Below are 24,996 nucleotides of genomic sequence, written 5' to 3'. Positions count from 1 at the left end.
GTCCTTTCCTGAAAGCAGAAGACAAACATTTTGGTCCCTTCATTTGGTGCCAACAAGCAGACTCAAATATCGGATTTCTTGGCATGCTGATTCCCAAAAGGGGCCATTCGATTATGGACGTCTGAGAAATACTATTGATAAAGTATGATACTTGCACTTTTATTCAAACTTTATGTGCGTATGGAGTGCACAGAACTAAAAGATCAAAATTTCATTAATAGCGAAAGAGAAGCTGACAAAGCGAAGGAAGCACTAAAAAGTGACCTCCTTGTCAGATAGATTCCGGTGATGCAAAAGTTAGAGTGAAGTGAAAAAGAGCATCGCACTAGTTGCTAATTGTTTCATCACATCATCATGAGGGAAACCAAGGGGGTCCATATTCAAATATCAGCATTCAGCACCATCACTCTACCTCTAGGCAGTGAAAAGAGATGGACTCAAAATCATGAGCCAGGGATATGATTTCTTACATGAGCATTAGCACGAATAGCAGTAAAAGCACGTTGGGCATCAAGCTCCCCTCTATCGCATGTAAAAACTAGAAATTAGAAGGAAAAAAATAATTACGTTGCAAGATTGACGATCTCTCTCTTACTTGAACATCCCAGTTCGTTAAGACAGTAACGGACTTCCTACTTATAAACCTACAGGATTTTTCTTGTCATAATCATCTCAAGCGGTTTTAAAACAGCTCCTACCAAGAGCTTAAAACTCAAAAGGAATGAAGTTTGCAACAACAAAACACAGGTTGAGAATTTGAAACGTATCATCATCAGACATCAGAAGCTTCCCCTTCTTGCCCATCATCGTCACCGTATATGCCATCAGCCATTTGCCAGACCTGGAGAGTGTTGTCTTCGGCTACACTTGAAATGAGCCATGGAACTTCTTTGTTCCATGAGAAATCTGATATCTTTGCTTTATGACCGCCATGTGAAAACAGAAGTTCTGGTGGCCCATCATCACCATCTCCCTCCAACTGCTCATCCCCAATCCTAAACATATCGCATATTGACTTAGATGATAATCAAGCAAATGAAACACAGATGAAACATGTAAAAGAAAAAACATTTCATTTCTCACAGCAGTTTTAATATTGGATAAGGTAGATACCTGTTAAGGTCCCAAACTATCAACCTTCGGTCACCAGCATAAGATGCCAACACAGTATCATGATTAGGGTCCCATTCAACCTGAAATACCTCCTCTCTGCAAGAAACACATGAAGAGTGAGGGATTTGATATTATTCCCTATGTTCTAATAATTATTTTTGAAAAAATGTTTGTAGTGCAGCACCAAAAATAATTCTTCACATGATAGAGAGGGGGAAAACTATGTCAACAGAGTATGAGTAAGCCAGCACATATGTAATTTACTATAATTCTTGAAACTTATACTTTGTCTACAAAGGCTTCATATTTGTGCTGACCGAGTACCTTCAATTCTCAGGAATGTTTACTTCCCAAATGAATTATCTAGTAAAGGGCTGACAAGATATAATTGTCAATTGCTCAATTGAAACAAGGGAATCTAAATATGTCTACAACTATTTACCAGTTGGGACAATGTGTGTGTACATATAATTTTTTAAATCATCTGGTAAGTGGCTATAACTTTTGTATTGCATGGCACTGACATGTTGCACAATCATGAAACAAGAGAATGAAAAGCAGCCGCATTTGCTTTATTTTTGTCACGAAGATATGTATTAGCATAAATGTCGTGATGCTTTGAATTTTGATATTAAATTCAGTGACTTAAACTCTTATAGCACCAAGAGCAGAGAGGTAATTGATATTCAAATCTTGCTCAAATGCAATATTGATTGCACAAATCTAGATCAAGAGAAACACAAAAGAAGACATTGAAATTAAAGAGCAGAGATGACGGTTATATGAATAAATTTCAAGGAGGGGAGCAAGGGATGAAGAGCATACGTGTGGCCACTCAGAGCATGCAATGGTACCGTCAGCTTCCGCATATCAAACAGACCCACAGTAGTGTCTGAAGATGCTGTAGCCAAAACCCACTCATTACACGGATGGAAAGATAGATAGTTTACCTGAGACCACCAAACAAACAAGAGAGTAAGCATGGTCAGTAACAAGATCCTTATATATGAGAGAGATGATAATGAAAAGTGACGCGGGAGGGTTATAGGCAACATCATTGAAGCATACTTTAATAAGTACCAAAACCAATCTCCACTTTCTTTAAATGTTCAGTTTGGACATCCTAAGACATTGAAAATAATAGTAATTTGTAATATATAACCAGTGAGAACCTCCAAACCATTCCAGAAATAACTCTATCTACTTATGAACCTAATTGTCAACTGTCAATAATACTTCTGGAGAAACATCATATAAACTAGATACCAAAAATATAAACTAGTATGAATGATAGCACCGATAGCATCGACGTGAACTGATATGCAAATTGTACATTCTCAAGCACTTGTGAGATTTAAAAGGGTGTGTGACTAGCAAGTGTGAATCCTACAAATGCAAATGATATTGTTAAAAGTTGCTTCACCTCTTTCTCATGAACTTTGACAGAGTCTTGGGCTTGATTTGTTCTCAAGTCCCATATCATCAATTGACAATCGTCCCCAACAGACCCAAACAGATTCTCGTTCTTCGAATGCCATGATACATCATTAACCACACTTTCATGACGCTGAAAACACACATTAATTGGCACAGTCAAACCATCATATCCCTCATAACCAAAACACGTATGCAACACATCAAAAACTTAAAAGTCTCGAGTCCCAAAATTACCTCAAAAACATGCATTGGATGAAGCACTCTATCTTGAGCCAAAGCAGACACATCCCACAAGCAAATTTTACAATCATTTGAACCACTCAAAAGGTAACCCTCCTTAAAGGGACTCCATGACAAGCCATACCCTTCTTTATCATGACCCCTCAACCTCAAATCAGGATCACACTCGCCATCCTGAGACTTCAGCCCCTGCTTGGTACAATCAAACACATAAACCTCGCTACCGCTGGTCTTCGCCCCAACTATATTCGACTTCTGCAGCATACACCTTGCCCTATTCACTTCTCCATCGACACGAATCTTCTGCGTAATCTCAACCTACAACCGCACAACGCATTAATACAAACATTTCTCTCCTAGGCATTTTCACAAACACTTTGTAGGCACAAAATAAATCTTCAAAATGTTGATAATCCCAGAAAATCATTCCTATAAATCGATATAGATCTCCGAATAATTAACGAAAGCAGTGATTTTGAATTACCTTAGGGAGAGTGGGCTCGTCGGAAACGGCGTCAACGTTGGGTTGAGATGCGGGGAGGAGGGCGTCGGCGACCATGAGGTAGTTGGGGTAGTCGTCGGAGGTGTGGGTCCCGAGGATGAGCTTGTGGACCGCGAGAGACGGGTCGGAGTAGGGCTGTGGGGCCGAGGGGACCCAGTGGACGGTGAGAGATGGCCATTCGAGAGGGTGGGAGATGATGAGGTCGTAGAGGAACGGAGTGTTCTTCTTCCAGACGGCGTACTCTTCCTCAACGACGGCCGTGTCTTCTTGGTCGTGATCGTCGGCCATGGCTGTGGATGTGGGTTGCGGCGGATCTCCTGAGCTCCGAGCTTTGCCGCTTCTTTCTGATTTTCCCGCCAAAATGTGGTGAGGGGAGTGAAGATGCGAGCGAAGCGCCAAGAAGGGTTTATAAAGGCGGCGGGGAAAAAGAATCGGACCCTATCTTTATGGGATGATCAAAAGAAAGCCCAAGTTCATTTCTTCTTTTTGTAGAGAAACCATGTTGGTGACTCATAGCTATAAGCACTCGAGAATTTGATAAATGCGCCATAATCCAACAAAAACTTGGAACTTGCAACATTACTCTCTTAATATTTAGAACTGAAAATGTTTTTAGAAAATGGGAAAAAAATGAATATTTCTTGCATAATGGGGTTCGGTCACCATCTAGCTCCACAAAACTCGGACTGTTCTTGGTCTAGGGTTTTGCAATTTTCTTTTTGTTCGGCGGCGCTCATGATCGGTGTTGGCTCGCCTTGCTGGCTAGAGGTTGCTGCCCAACGGGAAATTGAATACTAGAGGCCTGGGAGCTTCTTGGAGAGGGGTTTAGCTCGGGGTTTGGACTAGATGCTTTTGGCGACGAGCACCGGACGACGTCTTCAGCGCGGTGGTGGTTTGTACAGGGAGGGCGTGCCTCGTCGAGGGACTTCCAAGACCGACGATTCGGAAGTACTTGGCGGGGTGCGGGGTGCTGGATCGAAGGGCATGACTTAGCAGTGAAGCTAGTGCGTAGCAGCGCGGCTCGGCGTGGGCCGCAACGGTGGCATGGGTCGGGACGGCTTTGGGTCGCGGTGGCGGGGACCAGCGGAACTGCACCGAAACTGTGCATGTGTCCATTAGGTAAGGAAGATGGAGTGTGGGCTTGGGTCAAGGCAATCCTTTTGGGCCTTAGAGTATTGGACCTCTTTTCTTAGGCTGCCTTCTTGGGCTGGATGATTTCGGGCTAGGGCTCTTGCCCTTGGTCCAACTATATGTTTTTAACTTTTTGTCTAATTACAATAAATTTTCTTGTATTAGGAACCTAGATATCTAGCGCCTCCTGCGTAGTACCAATGAAGGATCTCCGCTACCTCTACGTATTTGATTGTATAATGAGTGGGTCTATTTTCATGTACCACTATGGGTACTGCCACTATTTTCTTGTCTGTCTATGCCCTTAAATGGCAGCGAAAGGGGTATATAATGGCCTATTCTGGCTTGTGATGAATATATATGACAATCATTGATTAATTGATTAAAAAAAAAAAAGCATGTCACCATTCCAATCTTGGTAATAATTTTCTCGCAGGAAAATTATGAATTCATTCTCTTATAATGTAGGGAACTGTGTTAGGATTAGGTTAGTACATGAATTCAATGTAATCAAAAAAATAATTAGTACAGCGTAGGCCTGAGCATTTTAGCCCGAAAGCCTGAAAACCTGGACCGAATCAGGTCCGGATCAGGCTTTAAGAAAAAAAATACAGAAAAAAATAAAGCCCGAAGAAATATAACCGTACGTCCTTAAGTATACTGCCTTGACTAAGATTTCAGTCAACATTCAAACTCATCGCAGCCTTCTTCTGCAAATGACCCCGACCCTTTCCCAACATTCAAACTCGCAGCCTTCTTCTGCAAATTAACCTCGACCCATTTGAAAATCCAGCCTGCAGCCTTCTTCAGTTCTTCTTCAGCTCAAACTCATACAAACAAATCAACCAAATCTCAAATCTTTGACCTCGACCCAATTTACCTCGGATCTCAATGAATCACACTAACCCAGAACCAGAGAGAGCTAGGAGCCGAAGCAGAATCGAGAGGGCGGCCCGGCGAGGGCTTTGTGGGACTTAATGGTTTTGGTTATCCGTCAAGGTTTCGAAACCCCAAGCCTTCTTCGACCACTAACTCGAAGCCTCTCTTCAATCTTCATCACTGGGTCTTTGGCAATGGAACCCAAAGCAGCTGCAGTTATTGGGGACAAGTTGGTGGTGGCTTCTAGCTAGTCTGAGGGCGGTGATGATAGTGAGCAGGCAGTCTGAGGGCTGCAGTTAAACTTTGAAACTTCATTTGTTTGTATTTTGTAACTTTGAAGAAGCTATGAAGTTTGGATGTTATTCTCTTCATTTTGTAGCTTAGTTTGTGATTTGTGTAATGTTATTTTCTTCTTATAAACCCAGAAAGCTAAGAAACATTATGAAATTGTGGAGAAAATGAAGGTAAGCAAAATTGGACTTTTGGGCCCGAAAACCCGGCAGGATCGGGCCTGGCCTATTTGATCCGGTCCTTCACGGTCCCTATAACTGAAAAAAATTATTTGAGCCCGGCCCGAAAAAAAAAGGCTTGGTCCCGGACCTAGCAAATTGACATGCGGTCTCGGTCTGTGGCTCTGTGCCCAGGCCTAGTACAGCGTACTTGCGGAGAAGAATCATTGTTCCATTTGGGATTTTTCTTTTTACACAAGTCAAATATTCCATTCTCTAAGGCTACATATTGAAAATTAGGGAAAAGAGAGGTGGGAGTTGGTTGGTTAATTGTGTATCAAATTAATAGTGACCACACACCCTTTAGTAGATTCCCCCATGCCCAAGAAACCATTGCATAACACTGGTGACTTGGTCTCTAAACTTGAAGCCCAAGATATGGGCGGTTGGATACTTGGATCAAAGATTCTATTTGTGATCAATTTTCATTAAGACTTGTCTTAACCAAACTTCCTGCCACAATATTAGAATTTATGGGTTGCGTGACATTTTTGTAGAGCATATTATTAGGTTTGTTTATCATCACACTCTTGACCATGACACTGAATTGCACCACTAGAATACAAAGTGCCATCTGCCTCTAGTTCAATTCAAAGCTTAATGATGATGGCCGCCCTAACGCAAACGGTCCACACCACACGATGGATTGTTTTCAGATAAGTCATTACGTGCTTCTTTTTTTCTCTCTGTCTCTTTTTGGTAAAAAAAAGTAGTTATGGGTTCAAGCGCATACTATGTGTTTCTACAGTACAAAGAACCTTTGGGACCTCAGTATCCGAACTTTAAAGGAACAATAAAAATCGAATATGTCCTTCAAAATCTGTGTTTTTGAACTTTTGAGACATACGTAAATGTACGGAAATCAAAATTTATCAATAAAATATATATAGATAACTTCTTTTCATATTTTATTTAATTTTTTTATATCTACAGTAACATCTTATATTCGTAATACAATTTCTCAAAGTGACTCGGTCATTTCTCATTTCAAGCCGAGACACATAATTGTACAAGTTGGGTACTCTGATAAGGATTTGTCTAAGTTTAATACATAGATAGACTAGAGAGTAGAGATAGACTAACTCGATGCAGATATAGACTAATTTAAGAGCAAGTCAAGTTAGTCTATTTATACATCGAATCGGTGTGACTTTGTATCAAAGTCTAATCTACATGATATTAGTATATACCGTATAATTAATTTTCTTTAATAAATATATACACTCAACACTCAACAAGTATAACCAAATAGTACGTCCACTGCATTTCCATTTACAATCCAAAGGGCAAACTAGCCACATTTCATATGATAGATTTTCTTGACAACCCTAAAGTAGAAATAGACCAAACAAATTCGAAAAATGTGCATCACACAAATTACATTGGCATTTCCAACAACAAGAAACTAAATTAGACACATCACATCAGCAGCCGGTGACAAGTCACATGACCGTGCAGGCAGCTGGGTTTTCATCACTGAAAGCCGTAGTGTACCTAACTTCGGTGGAGCTCGCACGTGCTAGTCCTCCCCCGGACATCTGGTGGTCGCCTCGCACGTACCCCGACGGAGCCTTCTTGTCGTATACCCCCTGTGCGTATGGGTGGTCGACGACGTCGTACGGCACATACGGCCAGATCTCCACCCTCTTCCCCGTCCGATGCGCGACGCGTGCCACCACCTTCTTGGGCTCCACGTAGCCGGTCACCGTCAGCTTGCTGGCCTTGCGGTCTATGTCCACTTGTGACACCCCCTTCATTCCCTCCACCGATCTCCTCACCTTCCTCTCGCACCCTTCGCAGTCCATCTTCACCTTAATCTCCACCGTCTGATTATTAAAATCAAATAAACAAACAAGGTTTACGTTAGTATGAGCGGCAATGCACACGTGGCGGATTATCATTGGTTTGTACTGGGTATCCAGCTCTAAAGATAAAAGCAGCAAAAGAAAAACAGAGACAGATTTATATAAATTCTGTGCCTTTTTTGTTTTTTACAATCATTCTGTTTCACTTTTTGACTTGCTAAGATTCAAAATGAAGCTTCTCTTTCTATACAAGAACAGCATGGATCTGACAAGAATTTGAGCTAATTGCTTGAGATCTGCTGGGTTATAAGCATTTTCAAGAGTTTGGAGCTCAAAAACACTAATAAAGACATGATCTTTGAGAGCTGAAACACTTTAGAATGAAGTAAAATACCTGGAAATTCTTTCGCTTCTTGTGATGACCCGCACTTGAGCAATCAAATAGATTAGAAAAATGATCTAGAGCACCCATCTTAGCTTTCGATCGATGTGACACAGATTCAGAGCCAGATAGCAATACCACACTTCTTAGACGAATTTTCTAACTCAGATTTGCAGAGAGAAAAATAAGTGATTGGAGTATGGAGAGCTGGACATATGAGTCAGTTGGTAGCTCTACTTTTATAAGCAAAAAAAAAAAGAATATCTGGGATCTTTTTATTATCTTTCTTAATTAAAATAATATGGCTAAGTCCATCGGGACAATCTGGGTCGTCGGTAGTCAGTGACTCGACTATAATAGGGTTTATCGTCCTGGGTTTCCGACACGTGTCCCTCTAGGTACAGTGTGATATTATCCTACGGGGGCGAGAGGAACGGTGCTATCCATTCACCGACCATGAAGGTCCCTATGGGGTTTGGGTTCGCCTCGGATTTGAGTCGCACGCGCCTGACGGGAATTTCGAGATGTGTCCGTCCCTGGGTCGCTTTAGTGGTGGTGGGAACGGGAGCGAGGACTGACAACACCTTTAGAAATGGGGCCCCGCGAGGTGTGCGGTTAAATGTGTGGTGGGGGCCGGGTTGAGTTTGATGGGTGAGGCCACGGCATGGGTGGCGCGTGTTCACGCGTCTTCTGTACAGTGTTGTCGTGATGGGCATCTTTGGTAGGCATATGCGACACCAGTGTTTGGGCTCAAACTTCAAACCTGTGGTCCAACTGTCTTCTCCTTTGATAAAACATAGTGATATCCATCTATTTACATATATATTTTTCTCAAAAAAAAAAAAAAGTTATTTACCTATACACATTTCAATATAGAAAGAAACTTTGTACTTCACATTTACATTTACAGGGTAGAAAGTAGAAACTCTCAAACATGTACGATAAGATAATAATGAGGTGGAGTTGACTCGAGTATATGTAAATATTTCATGGGTTTAAAGCCACTATCCAGTTAGTATGATGACGTTTCCTTGCGAAAGATGTTGGCAATATTTAGTCAAGTTATGAGTCTCCTTGATTTGTATGACCAATGGTCCTGCCTTATGGTGTACCGGAGATATAGTAGCCCCATTAATTAGGAAGTTTTGTTCAGACAGACATTGTAGGTGGGTCATTAATGGCTTCTTGATTGTATTGTTCATATCACTTGTAACACTTCTGTATGAATCAACTTATTTAATAAAAATAAATAACAATGAAAGTTGATGATAATATAAAGTAAAAATAAGAGTGTGAATAGGAAAGTGTGGAGAAAGTTAAATTGCGAATCATGCATAGAGGGAAAAGTCATGAGGCGTGTTATTCTTTTATTACGATCAATGATAGAATTAAATTTTCAAACAACATGTAATTCATCTGAATAAATTACGATAAAATTTTAATTTGTATTAGATGAATGAAATGATGAGATACATAAATGATTACTAGCTCGTTCCTTTACATGTTGGTGATGTTCTCATTGTTATCAAGTTGAGTTCTCCTTCTCCATTCTAATTGCACTGATATGACCGAAAGGTTGTAGGAGTGTGTACATTCAGCGCGCTCTCTCAATCTAGTAGTGCATTCTTTGATTAAGCAACATGGAAGTCGCTTTACAAATACAGACGTTTTTTCACAGCTAGCTTTGAAAACTTACACGCTAAGTTTTGGATGATTAATGTGAAAGGACTTCAAACCAATCTGATTTAGAAACCAGCTTCAATACAGTCATATGTTTGTTTTAAGATCTTAGCAGAGCTAAGTGTGTCTGTGGATTAAAAAAGCTCGATCCACACACACTCATATATATAGGTCGCATTCTGTCAGATCGAATCAGCTAGAATATTATTCATGAACTTATAGTAGCAGGTTTCATACTATAAAGTATCTATAACTAAATAATCTTCTTAACTTCGAATTCTTTTATTAATCTCTTCATGTGCATCGCAGTTGTGCTAATCGATCTTTATAATTTTCAAAACCAGATCTATGCAGGGGCTTTGGCATGCATGTTTCGTTGACAAAGATAGGAAGTGTATTCCATGCACCGTCAGTGTTTCAATTAATGGCAAGCCTATACATGTTATTGCTGGGAACTTTACAGATATATAATACTATTATTTACCCTTTACAAATTAAAAAGTATATCAGTACGTACCGATCGATCGATCTTCTAATTACTAAGTTGCTGGAAATTAAGTACCGGTAACATGGTTTTTATAATGGTAAATTGTGGAGATGCCTTGACGTCTAGATCTCTATGCATGCATATTTATTTGATTTAACAAAGAACCTAAAAACCCTAAACCCTTGATTCGAAACTATGAATAATCCAAGTTAGAACCCGCCCAAGATTATAAATATATACAATCGGTAGGTTTCAGATACCACTATTTCTTGTCGTCTTCAACCTTTCTTCAACGCCTGCATATAATATATAGCAAATGCGAACAGTTAATGTTTCCATATGGAGGTGCATAATGGAACTGCTTTTGGAATATTTAACTTGTCGGTGTCAAATATATAAGCCAAATTGTTCATCCTTAGACAAAGATCTAGTGTCATTGCCCAAAAAAAAAAAAAAGACAAGATCTAGTGCCTCTCTGCTTACTACACCCACCACCAGACTCCAAGAGTTTAACTGTATTCTATCCCTCCAAGAGAAACTCGGTGGCATGGTGTTCAAAGAACCACGTACAAAATAATGACTCATTTCACTGGTAATGCTTTCACTTGCAACATGAATCTAAGAATATATATATGACGTATCAGATAGAGCTGTTGTTAATGCTTCTTGGTTACAACTTATCCCTTGGTCTCTCTTACTTCTAGACTTCTAGTTTTCAGGTTTATGGCAAATTGGCAATCCTTTTAAGCAAGAACAACAACTACATGCCAATATAAAGCTGTCCAATAGGCTTATGCTTATGACAGAGATCCTATTAATCTTGAAACTGAAAAAGACCTTGATGTTCATTTAACATAGGATTTCTCATTTTCTCTTGCTGAGAAACTTTTCCGGCAACAAAAGGCTAGAGCAAATTGGCTGTTTTGGTGACAAGAATACTGTTAGTGCAATATTTATGTGAATGACATTTTCTAAGCGCAACGATCAAGAGTCAAGTTTTCATATAATAGTTTTTTACTCTTGGATCCCTAGAAGAATGGAATGCTTCAGGCTTCATGCACAACTTGATCTCATCAATCATGTATGTCATGCATACATGTGCATGCTCTTGTCAAGTGTTTAGGACTAAACTTGTCATTAAATCCTATTGTAGGATGCGAACATATTTTTTGGGGAGTGAAATTTGCACCCCCAATATTACAATCTGCACCCCCTTCTTAATTTTTTAATATTTTCTGATGCTCTCTTATATTTGTTTCCCATATTACCCTTCTTCTCCAACCATTTTTCTTCAGTCTCTCTCTCTCTCTCGTTGTCATCGAATCCCAAATCATTTTCAATACCATCAAAACGGTGAAACTCGCCGTCCCAGGGACGAGAGCCGTAAGAAGCGACGGCGACGAACTCGCCGAGAGAGGAACGGCCGGACTGTAATCGACGGACCCGGGTGGAGTCAATCGAGTGGTTTTCTTTTCGTTCTGTAAGCGAAATCATCATCGAGTGTTGCTCCGTCGGCGAAAGACAACAACCTCGAGTAATGCCTACAAAATTCAGCATCCTATTGTTACGAAATGGCTCATTCGAATCGTATAGAATCAGTAAGTTCATAACAACTATTCAATTCTCAATTTCCAGTAACCTCAGAACATCAAACAAAGCCTCAATTTCTTAGCCTAGTGTGTAATTTGCACTGTAAAACAATTTCTGAGATTGCAACTTTGATAAATTACACTTGCAAAATAGAGACACCAGAAGAAAACCTAAGAATCTGAGCAGCAATGGTGAGATTACCAGAGGGTTGGGGAGAGAGAGTGGTGAGGAGCTTCCGCCATTGGAGACGAGCGCGTGGAGCTTCGGCGAGGGGCGCGTCGGGAGCGAGGAGTCGTTCGGAGAAGATGAAGATTGGAGATTTGAGGACTCTGGAGAGCCTGCGAGTGTTGGAGAGCACTTGCATGGCTTCGGGAGGACCGAGTCGGAGGCCGGTTTTGGGGTCCGAGTCGACTCGGTGAGTTCTGTGGTTTTGGGAGACAGAGAGAGCTAAAGCCCCGGTCGGCTTTTCAAGAGCTGTTCGTGAGCTGAGATGAGGTAGAGCTTGCCATCCTTGATGATGGGTCAGTCGTGGAGGAGGCTTCCGGGCACTGAATGCAGCAGTTGGGGATTTGGGATTCGATGACAACGAGAGAGAGAGAGAGACTGAAGAAAATGGTTGAAGAAGAAGGGTAATATGGGAAACAAATATAAGAGGGCATCAGAAAATATTAAAAAATTAAGAAGGGGGTGCAGATTGTAATATTGGGGGTGCAAATTTCACTCCCCTATTTTTTAATCCTAATGTGCTAATTTGCGAATTTCAAAATTTTTTATCCAAAGATTAAACATTTCTTTGTTTTAGAGAATCAGAAATTGAGAGAAAATCGCTGTGTATTCTCATTGATAATAGGGGCCTCTTTATATAGAAGATTACAAGGCATAGAGTCTGAATCATACAAGGAAAGTAATCATACATTGAATAAGAATCTAGATCCTTCTAATGTAACCCTATTACCATTAGGTCAATTAACCTAGAGTTTGGGCCAAACACAAACTAGAGATTTACTTGAGCACTCCCCCTTGTGTTGCCCAAACGCGGTGCTTCTCTCGTTGCCTCGCTAAAAACATTGCCGAGTAACAAAAACCCAGTGGGACAAAAATAACCTCAGTCGAAGGGGAAAAAGAGCACAACACACCTTTCACGCTTCGAGACGAACATGTAGACATCTCCCCCTGATATCTGCCCCTCCCTTTGATGACTACGATCATGGGAGTTCAGATAATTTCCGCAAGCCAATTCTTGCCACATGTTTCTCGAACGTGAATTTGGGCAATGACTTAGTAAACAAGTCTGCCACATTGTCCTCAAATCGAACCTGGTTTACTTTGATCTTGAGGAGCTTCTGTTGTTGCTGATTGTAGAAGAATTTGGGCGATATATGCTTGGTGTTGTCGCCTTTGATGTAGCCTTGCTTCATTTGTTCAATGCAAGCAGCATTATCCTCATAAATGCTCGTTGGCTCATCTGTGGTAGACTTCAGACCACAATTGCTTCGAACATGCGTAACTATGGATCGAAGCCATATACATTCACGAACTGCTTCGTGAAGAGCAATAATCTCTGCATGATTCGAAGAGGTAGCGACTAAGGTCTGCTTTGTAGACCTCCAAGATATCCCGGTCTTTCCCATGGTGAATACATAGTCAGTTTGGGAGCGACCTTTGTGTGGGTCAGAGAGGTACCCAGCATCAGCAAAACCTTCCAAAACACTTATATCGTTTTGGGATGGGGAGAGGGAACGCAATACACTATATGTGGCGTCCCTGGCACTTGATGGGTCTGAATCCATCTTCTCTCTGTAGGGATAGAACAAGCCCATATCAATCGTACCACTTAGGTATCGAAAGATATCTTTAACACCAGTCCAATGGCGTCGTGTTGGCGCAGAGCTATATCTAGCTAGCAAGTTCACAGCGAATGAGATATCCAGTCTTGTGCATTGTGCTAAGTGCAATAATGCGCCTATTGCACTTAGGTAGGGCACTTCTGCCTCTAGCACTTCTTCATCGTCATCTTTTGGACGAAATGGATCCTTCTTTGGATCAAGACTACGGACGACCATTGGGGTGCTTGAAGGCTTAATCTTGTCAGTGTTGAAACGCCTAAGCATCTTTTGGGTATAAGCTGATTGATGAATCAGGATACCATCTCTACGGTGCTCAAGTTCTAAACCGAGGCAAAACCGTGTTTTCCCAAGATCTTTCATCTCAAACTCGGATTTCAAGTGTTCAGCGGTTTCCCTTAACTCTTTAAGGGTGCTAATTATGTTCATGTCATCGACATAAACCGCTACTATTGCAAATCTAGAACTTGTCCTTTTTATGAACACACATGGGCATAGTTCATTGTTGACATATCTCTTCCCAATCAAGTAGTCACTTAGACGGTTATACCACATCCGTCCGGATTGTTTCAATCCATATAGTGAGTGTTTAAATCTTATAGCAAACGCGCTCCGTGGTTTAGAGCTACTTGATTTGGGTAACTGAATTCCATCTGGAATCTTCATGTATATTTCTGTATCTAGATCCCCATATAGATACGCAGTAACCACATCCATAAGCTGCATGTTAAGTTTTTCAGAAACTACCAAACTGACAAGGTAGTGGAACGTAATGACGTCCATTACGGGAGAATAAGTCTCCCCGTAGTCGATTCCAGGGCGTTGTGAGAAGCCTTGCGCCACAAGGCAAGCTTTGTACCTTACAATCTCGTTTCTCTCATTACGCTTTCTAACGACTACCAATTTGTGACCAACTGGTTTGGTGTTGGGCGGTATTGGTACAACTTTGCCGAATACCTTTCTTTTCGCTAGAGAATCAAGTTCTGCCTGGATCGCATCTTTCCATTTTGGCCAATCAGCTCTACGTTGACATTCATCAATGGAGCGCGGTTCGATGTCATCGGTCTCAATAATTTCACGCACTACAGAATACACGAATACATCATCAGTGATGATGGAGCTTCGTTCCCACGTCTCATGTACACTAGTGTAATTTACAGATATCTATACGTTCTCAGGGATAGGTTCTGACATTGAGGCGTCCCCCAATGATGTCTCTTGGACATAACCATAATCCGGAACATTCTCATGGGACGGATTTTGAGTATTGATGACCAAAGGATTTGTTTGTGCCTCATTCGCTTTCTTTCTAGGGCGAGTATCATTCGAACCAATTGGTCTACCACGCTTCCTCGCGGGACCTGCGGCCATAGATGCCACATCATTGCCATGCTAGGCAATGGCGCCATCTCCTGGTGTCACAAGAGTGGCGTTATGTCCATTATTCGGGATATCAATCCTTCTAGGCACTTTTGCAGCAGGTATGTGTGATCTCGTCACTTTGGCAACATCAGAAAACGCATCAGGTAGAGTGTCTGCTACGTTCTGGAGCTCGATTATTCTCCGCACTTCAAGTTCGGACTGTGCGGTACGGGGATCGAGATGAGACATAGTGGGGATAGACCACGACAATTCCTGTCTGTCGTTCCTGTTGAACATCTGTGTTCTTATCTCCCCCTAACGATGGGAAGACTGTCTCATCAAAGTGACAATCCGCAAATCTAGCGGTAAAGAGATCGCTTGTCAAGGGTTCAAGATAGTGGACAATAGTTGGATATTCATATCCAACATAAATGCCCGTTCGTCGTTGTGGACCCATCTTAGTACGCTGTGGTGGCATAATAGGCACATAAATGGCACACCCAAAAATGCGTAAGTGCGAGATATCAAGCTTGTACCCAGTCACTAGTTGTAACGCAGAGTAAGATTGGGTTGCAGTGGGTCGTAGATGAATGAGCGTCGCTGCATGCAATATTGCATATCCCCAAGCAGAAACAGGGAGATTGGTGCGCATAACCAATGTCCGCGCTATCATCTGTAGTCGTTTGATAGCTGCTCCCGCGAGACCATTTTGGGTATGAACATGGGGAACTGGATGCTCTACATCAATCCCCAATGACATGCAATAGTCATCGAACTTTTTCGATGTAAACTCCCCAGCATTATCAAGTCGTATTGACTTAATTGGATGGTCAGGGTAGTGAGCTAGTAGACGGATAATCTGGGCAAGGAGTTTAGCATAAGCAGTATTTCGAGTGGACAACAGCGCGACATGTGACCAGCGTGTCGACATATCAACCAATACCATAAAGTATTTAAAAGGTCCACATGATGGTTGAATTGGTCCACAGATATCCCCTTGGATTCTCTGTAAGAACGGAATGAGTATTTTAGGATCCTTTGCGTAGGACGGTCTCGGTCCTAATTTCCCGAATGAACAGGCTTTGCAGAAAGAGCAAGGGGCCTTAGAAGCAACCAATGAGGATTTTGGTTGGGCTTGAGCGTCTGTAGCGCTATTAGAAGCAAAATGTGTGACTACATCTCCCAACATGGCGTTGGAGCCATGGGAATTAGTATGTATGGCATCATGGCCATTGGGAGGAACAACCATGGCGTCATGCTCATGGTTGGTGCCATTGATGGCGTCATCACATGGGACTTGGGCGGCCCTATGGCGCCCCAAGACCGCTGCAGCGCCAGATGCTGCAATTGTTGCGGTCTTGCTAAGTCCAGGAATCAATTTTCGCTTCTTGCTTCTTCTCACTCTAAAAAATGGATGTCCGTGTGAAGTCTTTAGTATACGGAGCATCATATCATGACCAGGATGTCCTAGTCGGTCATGCCAAAGCCAATATGTGTCAGAATCCATGAGATCTTCTCTTATCACATTGTTGGATTCAATTGGTCGAATTGTAGTGACATAAAAGTTCACTAGATTGACACATAAGCTTCTCTAAGATGCGCTTTCGTCCGCAATCATTAGAGGTAATGCAAAGGAACTCTTTTCCGTTCTCATTATGAGTTTCCGCATGGAATCCATTGACTCTTATATCTTTGAAGCTCAATAAGGTTCTATTTGCCTTAGGAGTGTAGAGAGCTTCAGTGACTTTAATCAAGGTGCCATTTGACAATAGGAATTGGGTCATTCCATGTCCTTGAACTAAACCTGATGGCCCAGCCATCGTAGTCACAGAGGAATATGTAGGCAACATCTCTAAGAATAATTGCCTATGTCATAGAATGGTGTGCGTAGTCGCACTATCCGCAAGACATTGTAGTTCATCCATTCCTAAAAGAAAAGCTCATAATTAAAAAGGAGTCATAAAGAAAAGAACTCAACTTTTATTAATAAGCCAAACGGAATTACATCATCGTTTCTTTAACCAAGGAAGATCTAATCCAATAAACTAGCTAATGCAAAACACTGGTAGTCGTCTAATTCCTTTCGGTAATTCTAATGCAAATGTGACCAGGTGAGTAGAGAGATATCGGTGGAGCAAGGCTCGCTTAAGTACCACTTATCTCAAAACCTTCCTAGACATCACACTTACATTGAGTACGCCTACTTTGAAGAAAGACTAATATCATTGGCATCTACTACAAAAATATTATGGCAATTGCCTACATCACTTGGAAAATAAAAAGACTTAATCAAAATCGCCAGTTTCTGGTTCTTGATCCTTGTAGTCTTCCACCCTTAGATCCAGATCGCCATCTTGATCTTCTTGTTCCATGTAGTTTGCCTCCTTTGCTTCACGATACGTCTTGTATACGTTTGCAACATTCTGGGATGCTTTACACGCTTTGGCCCAATGTCCAGTTGATCCACATCGAAGACAAACATCATTATGGTCAGGCTCCCTTGATCGAGGCGCCTTTGGGGCGCGATTTGGACGACCATTGTTCTTGGTGGCGTTACCACCATGGTCGGAGGCTCCGCCTCTCTCTCTCTTCACACGTTGACCTCCACGGTTCCATGCACGCCTCTCTTGGCGATTTCCTTCCTCTTTAGAGCGAGAATATGGACCAGAACGTCCAGAATTGCCCCTACTCTTAGGGTTTCGCTCCTTGCGTCCTCCCTTGGGGGCGCGACTATAGTTAGACTCCGGAATAGACTTGGTTCCCACGGGTCTAGCATTATAGTTCTTCACAAGGATATTGTCGTTCTTCTCAGCTACGTTCATGGCGCCAATGAGCTCATGAAACCTTGTGATACGTCCTGCATTCACATCAATCCGATAATTCTTTGAAATCATCAGGGTAGAGACGGGGAAGGTAGAGAGAGTCTTCTCGATCAATATCGTATCAGTTATGGTTTTGCGACAAAACTCCATCAAAGACTTGATACGAAGAGCTTCCGAGTTGTAATCAAACACAGACTTGAAATCACAGAAGCGGAGGCTATGTCATCTCACTTCTAAATCAGGAAGCAAGGAGTCACTAACGTTGCCAAATCGCTGCTCAAGTTCCACCCATAGTTTTCTGGGGTCTTCCTGAAGGAATTGTGTCCTAAAACAATCATTTTGATGTAATTATTATTGTAATTATTATTATTCAAAAGGGCAAGTTTATTGTTCATTGCTTATATTTAATATTTGATTGAACAAGGTCCAAGGAATATGAGTTAAAGAGAAAGTAATCTAAAGAGTTAGATGTGTGAGACCTTTACTCTTTCACACTCTTATCCTAAAAGGTTCCTAGTCATAGGATTATCACTTGGACATTGATAATCCGGAAAGACTAGCACATACTATGTATGCTCAATATGGAAGATGATATGTCTCTTGTCATTTGTGTAGAGACACTAATACAAGTATGTGGGTGCTCTTAACTTAAAGAGTACACTGAACGCGATCATTAGAGTTCTTGTATGGAGTCTTACTTACATGTCAAACTTGAACTCTAAATTGCAATAATACAAATTAGTCCTTTGACCTGAGACACCATAGTTGTCTTATGAGTGAATGGATTATTTCTTGATGATGCAATAATATTGTGTCCCTTAATGGATATAATAGATGCATTCATTGGTATAATCAATTCGGTCATGGAGACATGTGAGTGTACAATAAGGAATCTCTATCCTTAAGTAAATAAGGTGTATGTTCAAAGATGTGATTCAATGAGTCTTTGGCCAAAGCATTGAATGAGATTAAAAAGGAGTTTTTAATCACATTCTAAGAATCACATAAGAATGAAAATCACATTAGGGGATTGACATATCAATTCCATACCCCGATGATGTGATTTAGAACATAGTGTTAGAGAAGGACCGTATTGTATTGTAATTCCAATTGAATAGGTTCTTTGTCATTCTACATTAACTAGGGTAGTCATGATATGTTGCAAGACGTCACTCATGACTTGTGAAGTCCCCGAGGATTAATAAACATTTATAATCCTAATAACAAGGGAGAATCAAAAATGGAGTTTTTGATTCGTAAACAAAATAGAATGGTTTCTATAAACTTCACTGCCTTGTTAATTAGAACCTAAGAGATCGCACACCATATAAGTGGATCCTTGAGATTGTATATGAAGAAGATTAAACAAGAGTTGGTTATGACCAAATAATTAATTAGATTTATTATTTGGACATAATTAGGTTTTTCGGGTAAAACCGAACCTATTGGGCCTAAACGATTGTCGGGCTTTTCGTGTGGACTTGGGCTTCACTAAATGAGATTTAAATGAAAGCCCAAGACACATTTTTAGTGCCCAATAACAAGTATGGACCAGCCAAAATATTGGCTTTATGAAAGTCAATATTTTCTTTTAGTAATTGGAGTTATTTCCTATTATATAAAAGTGAAAGCATAGACATAATAATGGTAGTATCTCTACACCATTATTTTTTGAGATTAGAGAGAGAGAAAGAGAGTTCTCTCTTGGTCCATTTTTCAGAAATTAAAGGAAAGAAGAACACTTGCATAATTTCTTCTTTTCTTTCATCTTTCTTCATCTCTTGATTCACTTGGTGAAGATCCTTAGAGGCCATATCATTTTGTGGCTTTACTTGTTACATCAAGGAGAATATTACAAGCACAAGGAGTACAAGAAAGAGTTCTTAATTCAAGGTGCTTCAAGGTGGAGGAAACACACACAAGGAGAGATCAAGGAGAGGAACTTTGGTGGTTCACTTGGATCGGATTAAAATCACGCTCCAAGGGTGAGTAGAACATAAACTCCCTCTTTGTTCTTCCTTACTATGCATGCTATGTTTATATACATATCACAATAAGCCAAGATCATGGGTTAAAGGAATGGATTTTATGTTTAGTTAGTAGTTTAATTGTTAAACTAATTCCGCACTAATTAAAAAGTTTTGAAATCCATCCATTCCTTCAATTGGTATCAGAGCCATTGGCTTAATTTTGATATGTTATAAACATGGCCAAGTATGTTGGTTGATGTGATTTTCTTAAGCTTAGAGTAATATGTAATTTAGATCATAAAATTTGCTTTATCATAAAAGTTATGAAGCATGTGATGTAAGGTAGATTTTATGATAGCTAGAAAAAGTTTTCTGGAAATTACATATAAGAAGTGGTTTAAGTTTTATGAAACTTTGATGCATATGAGATATGTATTAAGGGATTCTATATGTTTCTTAATTAAGGTGTTTATCTTAGAAACATGTTAGATTATATATGCTTTAGGGTATGCATGATTTTTGGCTTCAAAGATGAAGTAAACAAGTGTTCAATGGAAGAACACAAAGCTGAAATTTTATTTCCAGCTTTGGAACATGTCTAATCTAGTTATGAACTAGCTAATTTTTCATGGTGTTTGTTTTTCACTTTTGATCCATAAATTCATGAATTCAAATTTACCTAATAGTTAATGATGACATAAAATCATTTCCATGTTTCCCTCACCAAAAGGTTGGTAGAGTTAATCATCTTTACTATTAGTTTCTCTAAATTACTCACCAAAAGTTGGAATGAGATAAAAGACATGTCTCCCTAAATTATGAGATAAAAGACATGTCTCCCTAAATCACTCACCAAAGGTTGGTGAATCATGATGTAAAACATCATCCCCTAAATCACTCACCAAAAGTTGGTGATGCATGATGTAAAACATCATTCCCTAAATCACTCATCAAAAGTGATGTGAGACATCATCCCCTAAATTACTCACCAAAAGTTAGTGTTGCATGATGTAAGACATCATCCCCTAAATCACTCAATTAATTTACTTGCATTAAATTAAAGTAATTTAGTGGTTAATTTATTTTGAATAAGTTAATTATGTTTGTTTAATTAACCTTATTAATCTTGGTTAATTAAAGGATGATTATGGACTATGGCCTAATATAATTGAGCATGAGATTGGCCGACTATTCATTTTGAATGAATGTGGTTATGTAATTAAAGTAGTTAATTCATTTGGGCTATGTAATTAAAGTAGTTAATTCATTTGGTTGTGTAACTAAGTAGCTTATTTAATTTATTCAAGTTTGATTAAATTAAATGGGAGCTTGTATGCCCCTCATCCACTCTTGTAATCGAAGATGGAGGCACATGAGGATGATCCAAAGAAGAAGTTTGAAGTCATCAAGCCTTGAAAGGAGTTCAAGTGCAAAGTGTAATAGCTTAGCTTAGTTATTTAATTCTCGTAATCGTTACGCGTAATTAAAATCAACCACCCAAACATAACCTTGATCCAACATATTGGCTCATGTTGGATCAAACAACAAGTCCATAATCATCCTATGTGACCTATTATAATTGCATGTTCATTGCACTTGATCAAGTAATTTTATATTTCCCATGATTCCATTTGAAAAATGTTTTTGATGAAATCAAATTGTTTTCTGAAAACAATTAGTGGGAGTATTTTATTATAGATCAAGTATAATGAATGTGTGATTGCATTAGGATCAAAGCAAATGCAATGTGATTGTTATTAATGAGATTATTAAAGATGAGACCTTAAAATTCCCTCAAAGTGATATTAAGTTGAAAAACGAAGAAGTCATTATGAATGCTTCTTTGTGGCCTTCCAACATTGTAATCTCCTAGTAGATGTTCTTGCATGTGAATATCATTCCGAACGGAGGTATTTCTTGCTAGGAGCATTAAAGAGAGGTTATTCAACATTTGATGTTGTAAGGTAGGGACAAATCTTGGTCAATATTCTATTATGATGAGATTTAATTTTTGATCTCTATACTTACATGAGATGTTGGGTATAGCTTAACTAGAGTAATTTATAAATATCCTATTATGGTGAGACTTAATTACTTTAGAGGCCAAAGTTATGGATATTCACATTTGATGTGATTGGATAAGAGTATCCTCTCATGAAAATTAAGTTGACTTATAGTTCTATTATGATGCGGTTGGCTTAATGAAAATGAGTCTTCCATACTCACTAAGAGTTTTAATTTATACTCTCGAATTCCTTTGAGGGATTTGGAATTTGTTAAAATAGTGAGAGGGTGCCATTTGATTCTTAAGACCCGAGTCACTTGGTTTTAAAATCAATCTCACTTCTTTTATTTTATGTTATGTAGACTGCAATATGTCAGGACATCCTATCACCAAAATTCTCAATGAAAATCGTCTTGAGGGCCCAAACTTCAATGACTGGCTCCGCAATTTGAAAATTGTATTGACATTCGATAAGATCGCTTATGTCTTACAAAATGCACCTCCTCACACTCCATTGGCTCAAGATGCAACCGATGAGCAACGTGTTGCTTATCAAAAGCATAAGGATGATGACACGCAAGCTAAATGTGTTATGCTTGCATCCATGAACTCACAACTTCAGAAGCAACATGAGAATATGGATAGCGCCAGTTCTATATTACTTCATCTCACTGAATTGTTTGGTGAGAGAAATAGAAATGTGCGCTTCACAGTAGTCAATGAGCTTGTTAAGACAAAGCATGTGAGGGGTGCACCTGTTCATCAACATGGTCTAAAAATGATAGGCCTTATTGAGCAAATTCAAGACCTTGGATTTGCACTTGATGCGGAGCTAGCTCAAGATCTTCTTCTTTCCTCCCTAGATGATTCATTTTCTCAGTTCATAATGAACTATAATATGCAACAAATGGATCATACTCTTTCTGATCTTCTCAATATGCTGGTAACAGCTGAGAAGCAAATTAAGAAAGAGAGTGGGAGTGCGGCTATTATCGCTTCTTCTTCATCCAGTAAGTCCAAATGTAAAGGCAAAGGGAAGAAGAAACAAGTGATAAAGCCTAAGGGAGTAGTCCAAAAGAAGAAGAAGAAGGAACAAAAGGAACCAAAAGGTATTTGTTTCTTTTGCAACAAAGATGGGCACTGGAAGAGGAATTGCAAAGCTTATCTTGCATCCTTGAAGAACAAGTCTTCAACAGAAGGTATGATCAATGTGATTGAATCAATATTTACAGTTAATAATACTTCCACTTGGATAATTGATTCAGGTGCATCCCACCATGTTTGCACTTCGTTGCAGGACCTAGTGGGAGCAAGGAAGCTTAAAGCTGGAGAAATTTCCCTACGTGTAGGAAATGGCACAAGAGTTGATGCCAAAGCCGTGGGGACTTATATTTTGAAGTTACCATCAGGAGATACATTGGAGTTAAATAATTGTCTTTATCTTCCTATATGTATAAAGAACCTTATCTCCATCTCCATGCTTTTGAAGGATGGTTATAGAGTAGTTTTTGATAAACTAAGTGGTTTTGTATCTATTAATGAACGCATGATATGTCATGCTAATATTATTGATGGTCTCTTTCATCTAGCTTTAGATGGTAGTATTAACTGTATGAAGGAAAATGCTTTGGGATCTAAGAGAACTCGAGAAACGGTTAACCCCATTAAGATGTGGCACCTTAAACTTGGTCATATTAGCCAAGATAGAATTCACAAATTATCCAAAAATGGATACTTAGAGTCATTAGGATCTGATCCTATGCCTACTTGTGAGTCTTGTCTAAAAGGAAAAATGACCAAGTCACATTATGGTGGACAAAGAACAAGAGTTAAAGAACTCTTAGGCCTAATACATACTGATGTATGTGGCCCCATGTCCACTATTAGTAAAGGTGGATTCTCATACTTCATAACCTTTACCGATGACTACTCTCGGTTTGGTTATATATACCTTATAAAGCACAAATCTGAAGCCTTTGAAAAGTTCAAAGAATTTAAGAATGAAGTTGAGAAACAAACCGACAAAAGTATTAAGGCTCTAAGATCTGATCGAGGAGGCGAATACTTAAGCAATGAGTTTATTGATTATCTCAAACAAGAAGGCATTGTTTCTTCATTAGCTCCTCCTGGAACACCACAACTCAATGGTGTCTCTGAAAGGAGAAATCGAACTTTGTTAGACATGGTTCGTTCCATGATGAGCTATACTGATCTACCTATATCCTTTTGGGGATATGCACTTCAAACAGCAATTTATTTGTTAAATAGAGTGCCTTCCAAGTCCATCCCTCTTACACCATATGAGATGTGGCATGGGAAGAAACCAAGTCTCAATCATATTAAGATTTGGGGTTGTCCAGCTTATGTCAAAAGACTAGAAGCAGGCAAGCTTGAAGCTAGATCAAGCAAGTGTTTATTTGTGGGATATCCTAAAGATAGTTTAGGATATTATTTCTATCAACCTGAAGAACAAAAGGTGTTTGTTAGCAGGAATGCCACTTTCCTTGAAAGGGACTATGTCCTTGATGGAAATGTTGAGCAAATGGTAGAACTCAAGGAAGTGTCCAACAAGCCACAAACTAACACTTCATTTCCCGTTGAACAACTTCCTGAACCAACTATAACACAAACTCCAAGAATATCTAGTAGGATCCGGATACCTCCCAAGAGGTATGGTTTGTGTCATGAAAGCCTTGGGGAGTTAAATCTCCTTGGTGACAATGAAAACCTACATGATCCTTCTAGTTATAATGAAGCAATGTCAAACGTTGACTCAAAGAAATGGCAAGAAGCCATGGAATCCGAGATTGACTCTATGTATACCAATCAAGTCTGGACTCTCGTTGACCCTCCACCTGGTATTAGACCAATTGGAAACAAATGGGTCTTCAAGAAAAAGATAGGTTCAGATGGTAAAATAGAAACCTACAAAGCAAGGTTGGTGGCAAAGGGCTATAAGCAAAGAGAGGGCATTGATTATGAAGATACGTTCTCTCCTGTTGCCATGGTTAAATCTATTCGGATATTATTTGCTATAGCTGCTCACTATGATTATGAGATATGGCAAATGGACGTAAAGACTGCCTTTCTGAATGGCAACCTTGAGGAAGACCTTTATATGGATCAACCTGAAGGCTTTACGTCTAAAGATGACATTCATAAAGTGTGTAAGCTTCATAGGTCCATCTATGGACTCAAGCAAGCTTCAAGGAGTTGGAACATCCGTTTTGATGATGCA

At 39.8% G+C, this 24,996-nt stretch overlaps 2 protein-coding genes across 2 annotated transcripts; both read right to left on the bottom strand.

Moving 5' to 3' along the window:
* Positions 1-545: 545 nt before the first annotated feature.
* On the bottom strand, positions 546-3,868 carry LOC133736663 (WD-40 repeat-containing protein MSI3-like). Its single transcript, XM_062164246.1, has 6 exons — positions 3,275-3,868; positions 2,785-3,108; positions 2,537-2,680; positions 1,939-2,063; positions 1,114-1,209; positions 546-995 (listed from the first exon to the last, which is right to left on the bottom strand). The coding sequence occupies exons 1-6, from the start codon at positions 3,578-3,580 to the stop codon at positions 773-775; spliced, it is 1,218 nt and encodes a 405-aa protein (XP_062020230.1). The 5' UTR covers positions 3,581-3,868; the 3' UTR covers positions 546-772.
* Positions 3,869-7,050: 3,182 nt separating this feature from the next.
* Positions 7,051-8,227, bottom strand: LOC133736664 (heavy metal-associated isoprenylated plant protein 26-like). The gene is made up of 2 exons (XM_062164248.1): positions 8,011-8,227; positions 7,051-7,637 (listed from the first exon to the last, which is right to left on the bottom strand). Exons 1-2 carry the CDS (start codon positions 8,086-8,088, stop codon positions 7,254-7,256), a joined length of 462 nt encoding a protein of 153 aa, XP_062020232.1. The 5' UTR covers positions 8,089-8,227; the 3' UTR covers positions 7,051-7,253.
* Positions 8,228-24,996: the final 16,769 nt, after the last annotated feature.

This window comes from Rosa rugosa, chromosome 3 (genome assembly GCF_958449725.1).
Source record: "Rosa rugosa chromosome 3, drRosRugo1.1, whole genome shotgun sequence".
In the NCBI taxonomy this organism is placed as follows: Eukaryota; Viridiplantae; Streptophyta; class Magnoliopsida; order Rosales; family Rosaceae; genus Rosa; species Rosa rugosa.
This window is presented reverse-complemented; position numbering and strand designations above follow the sequence as displayed.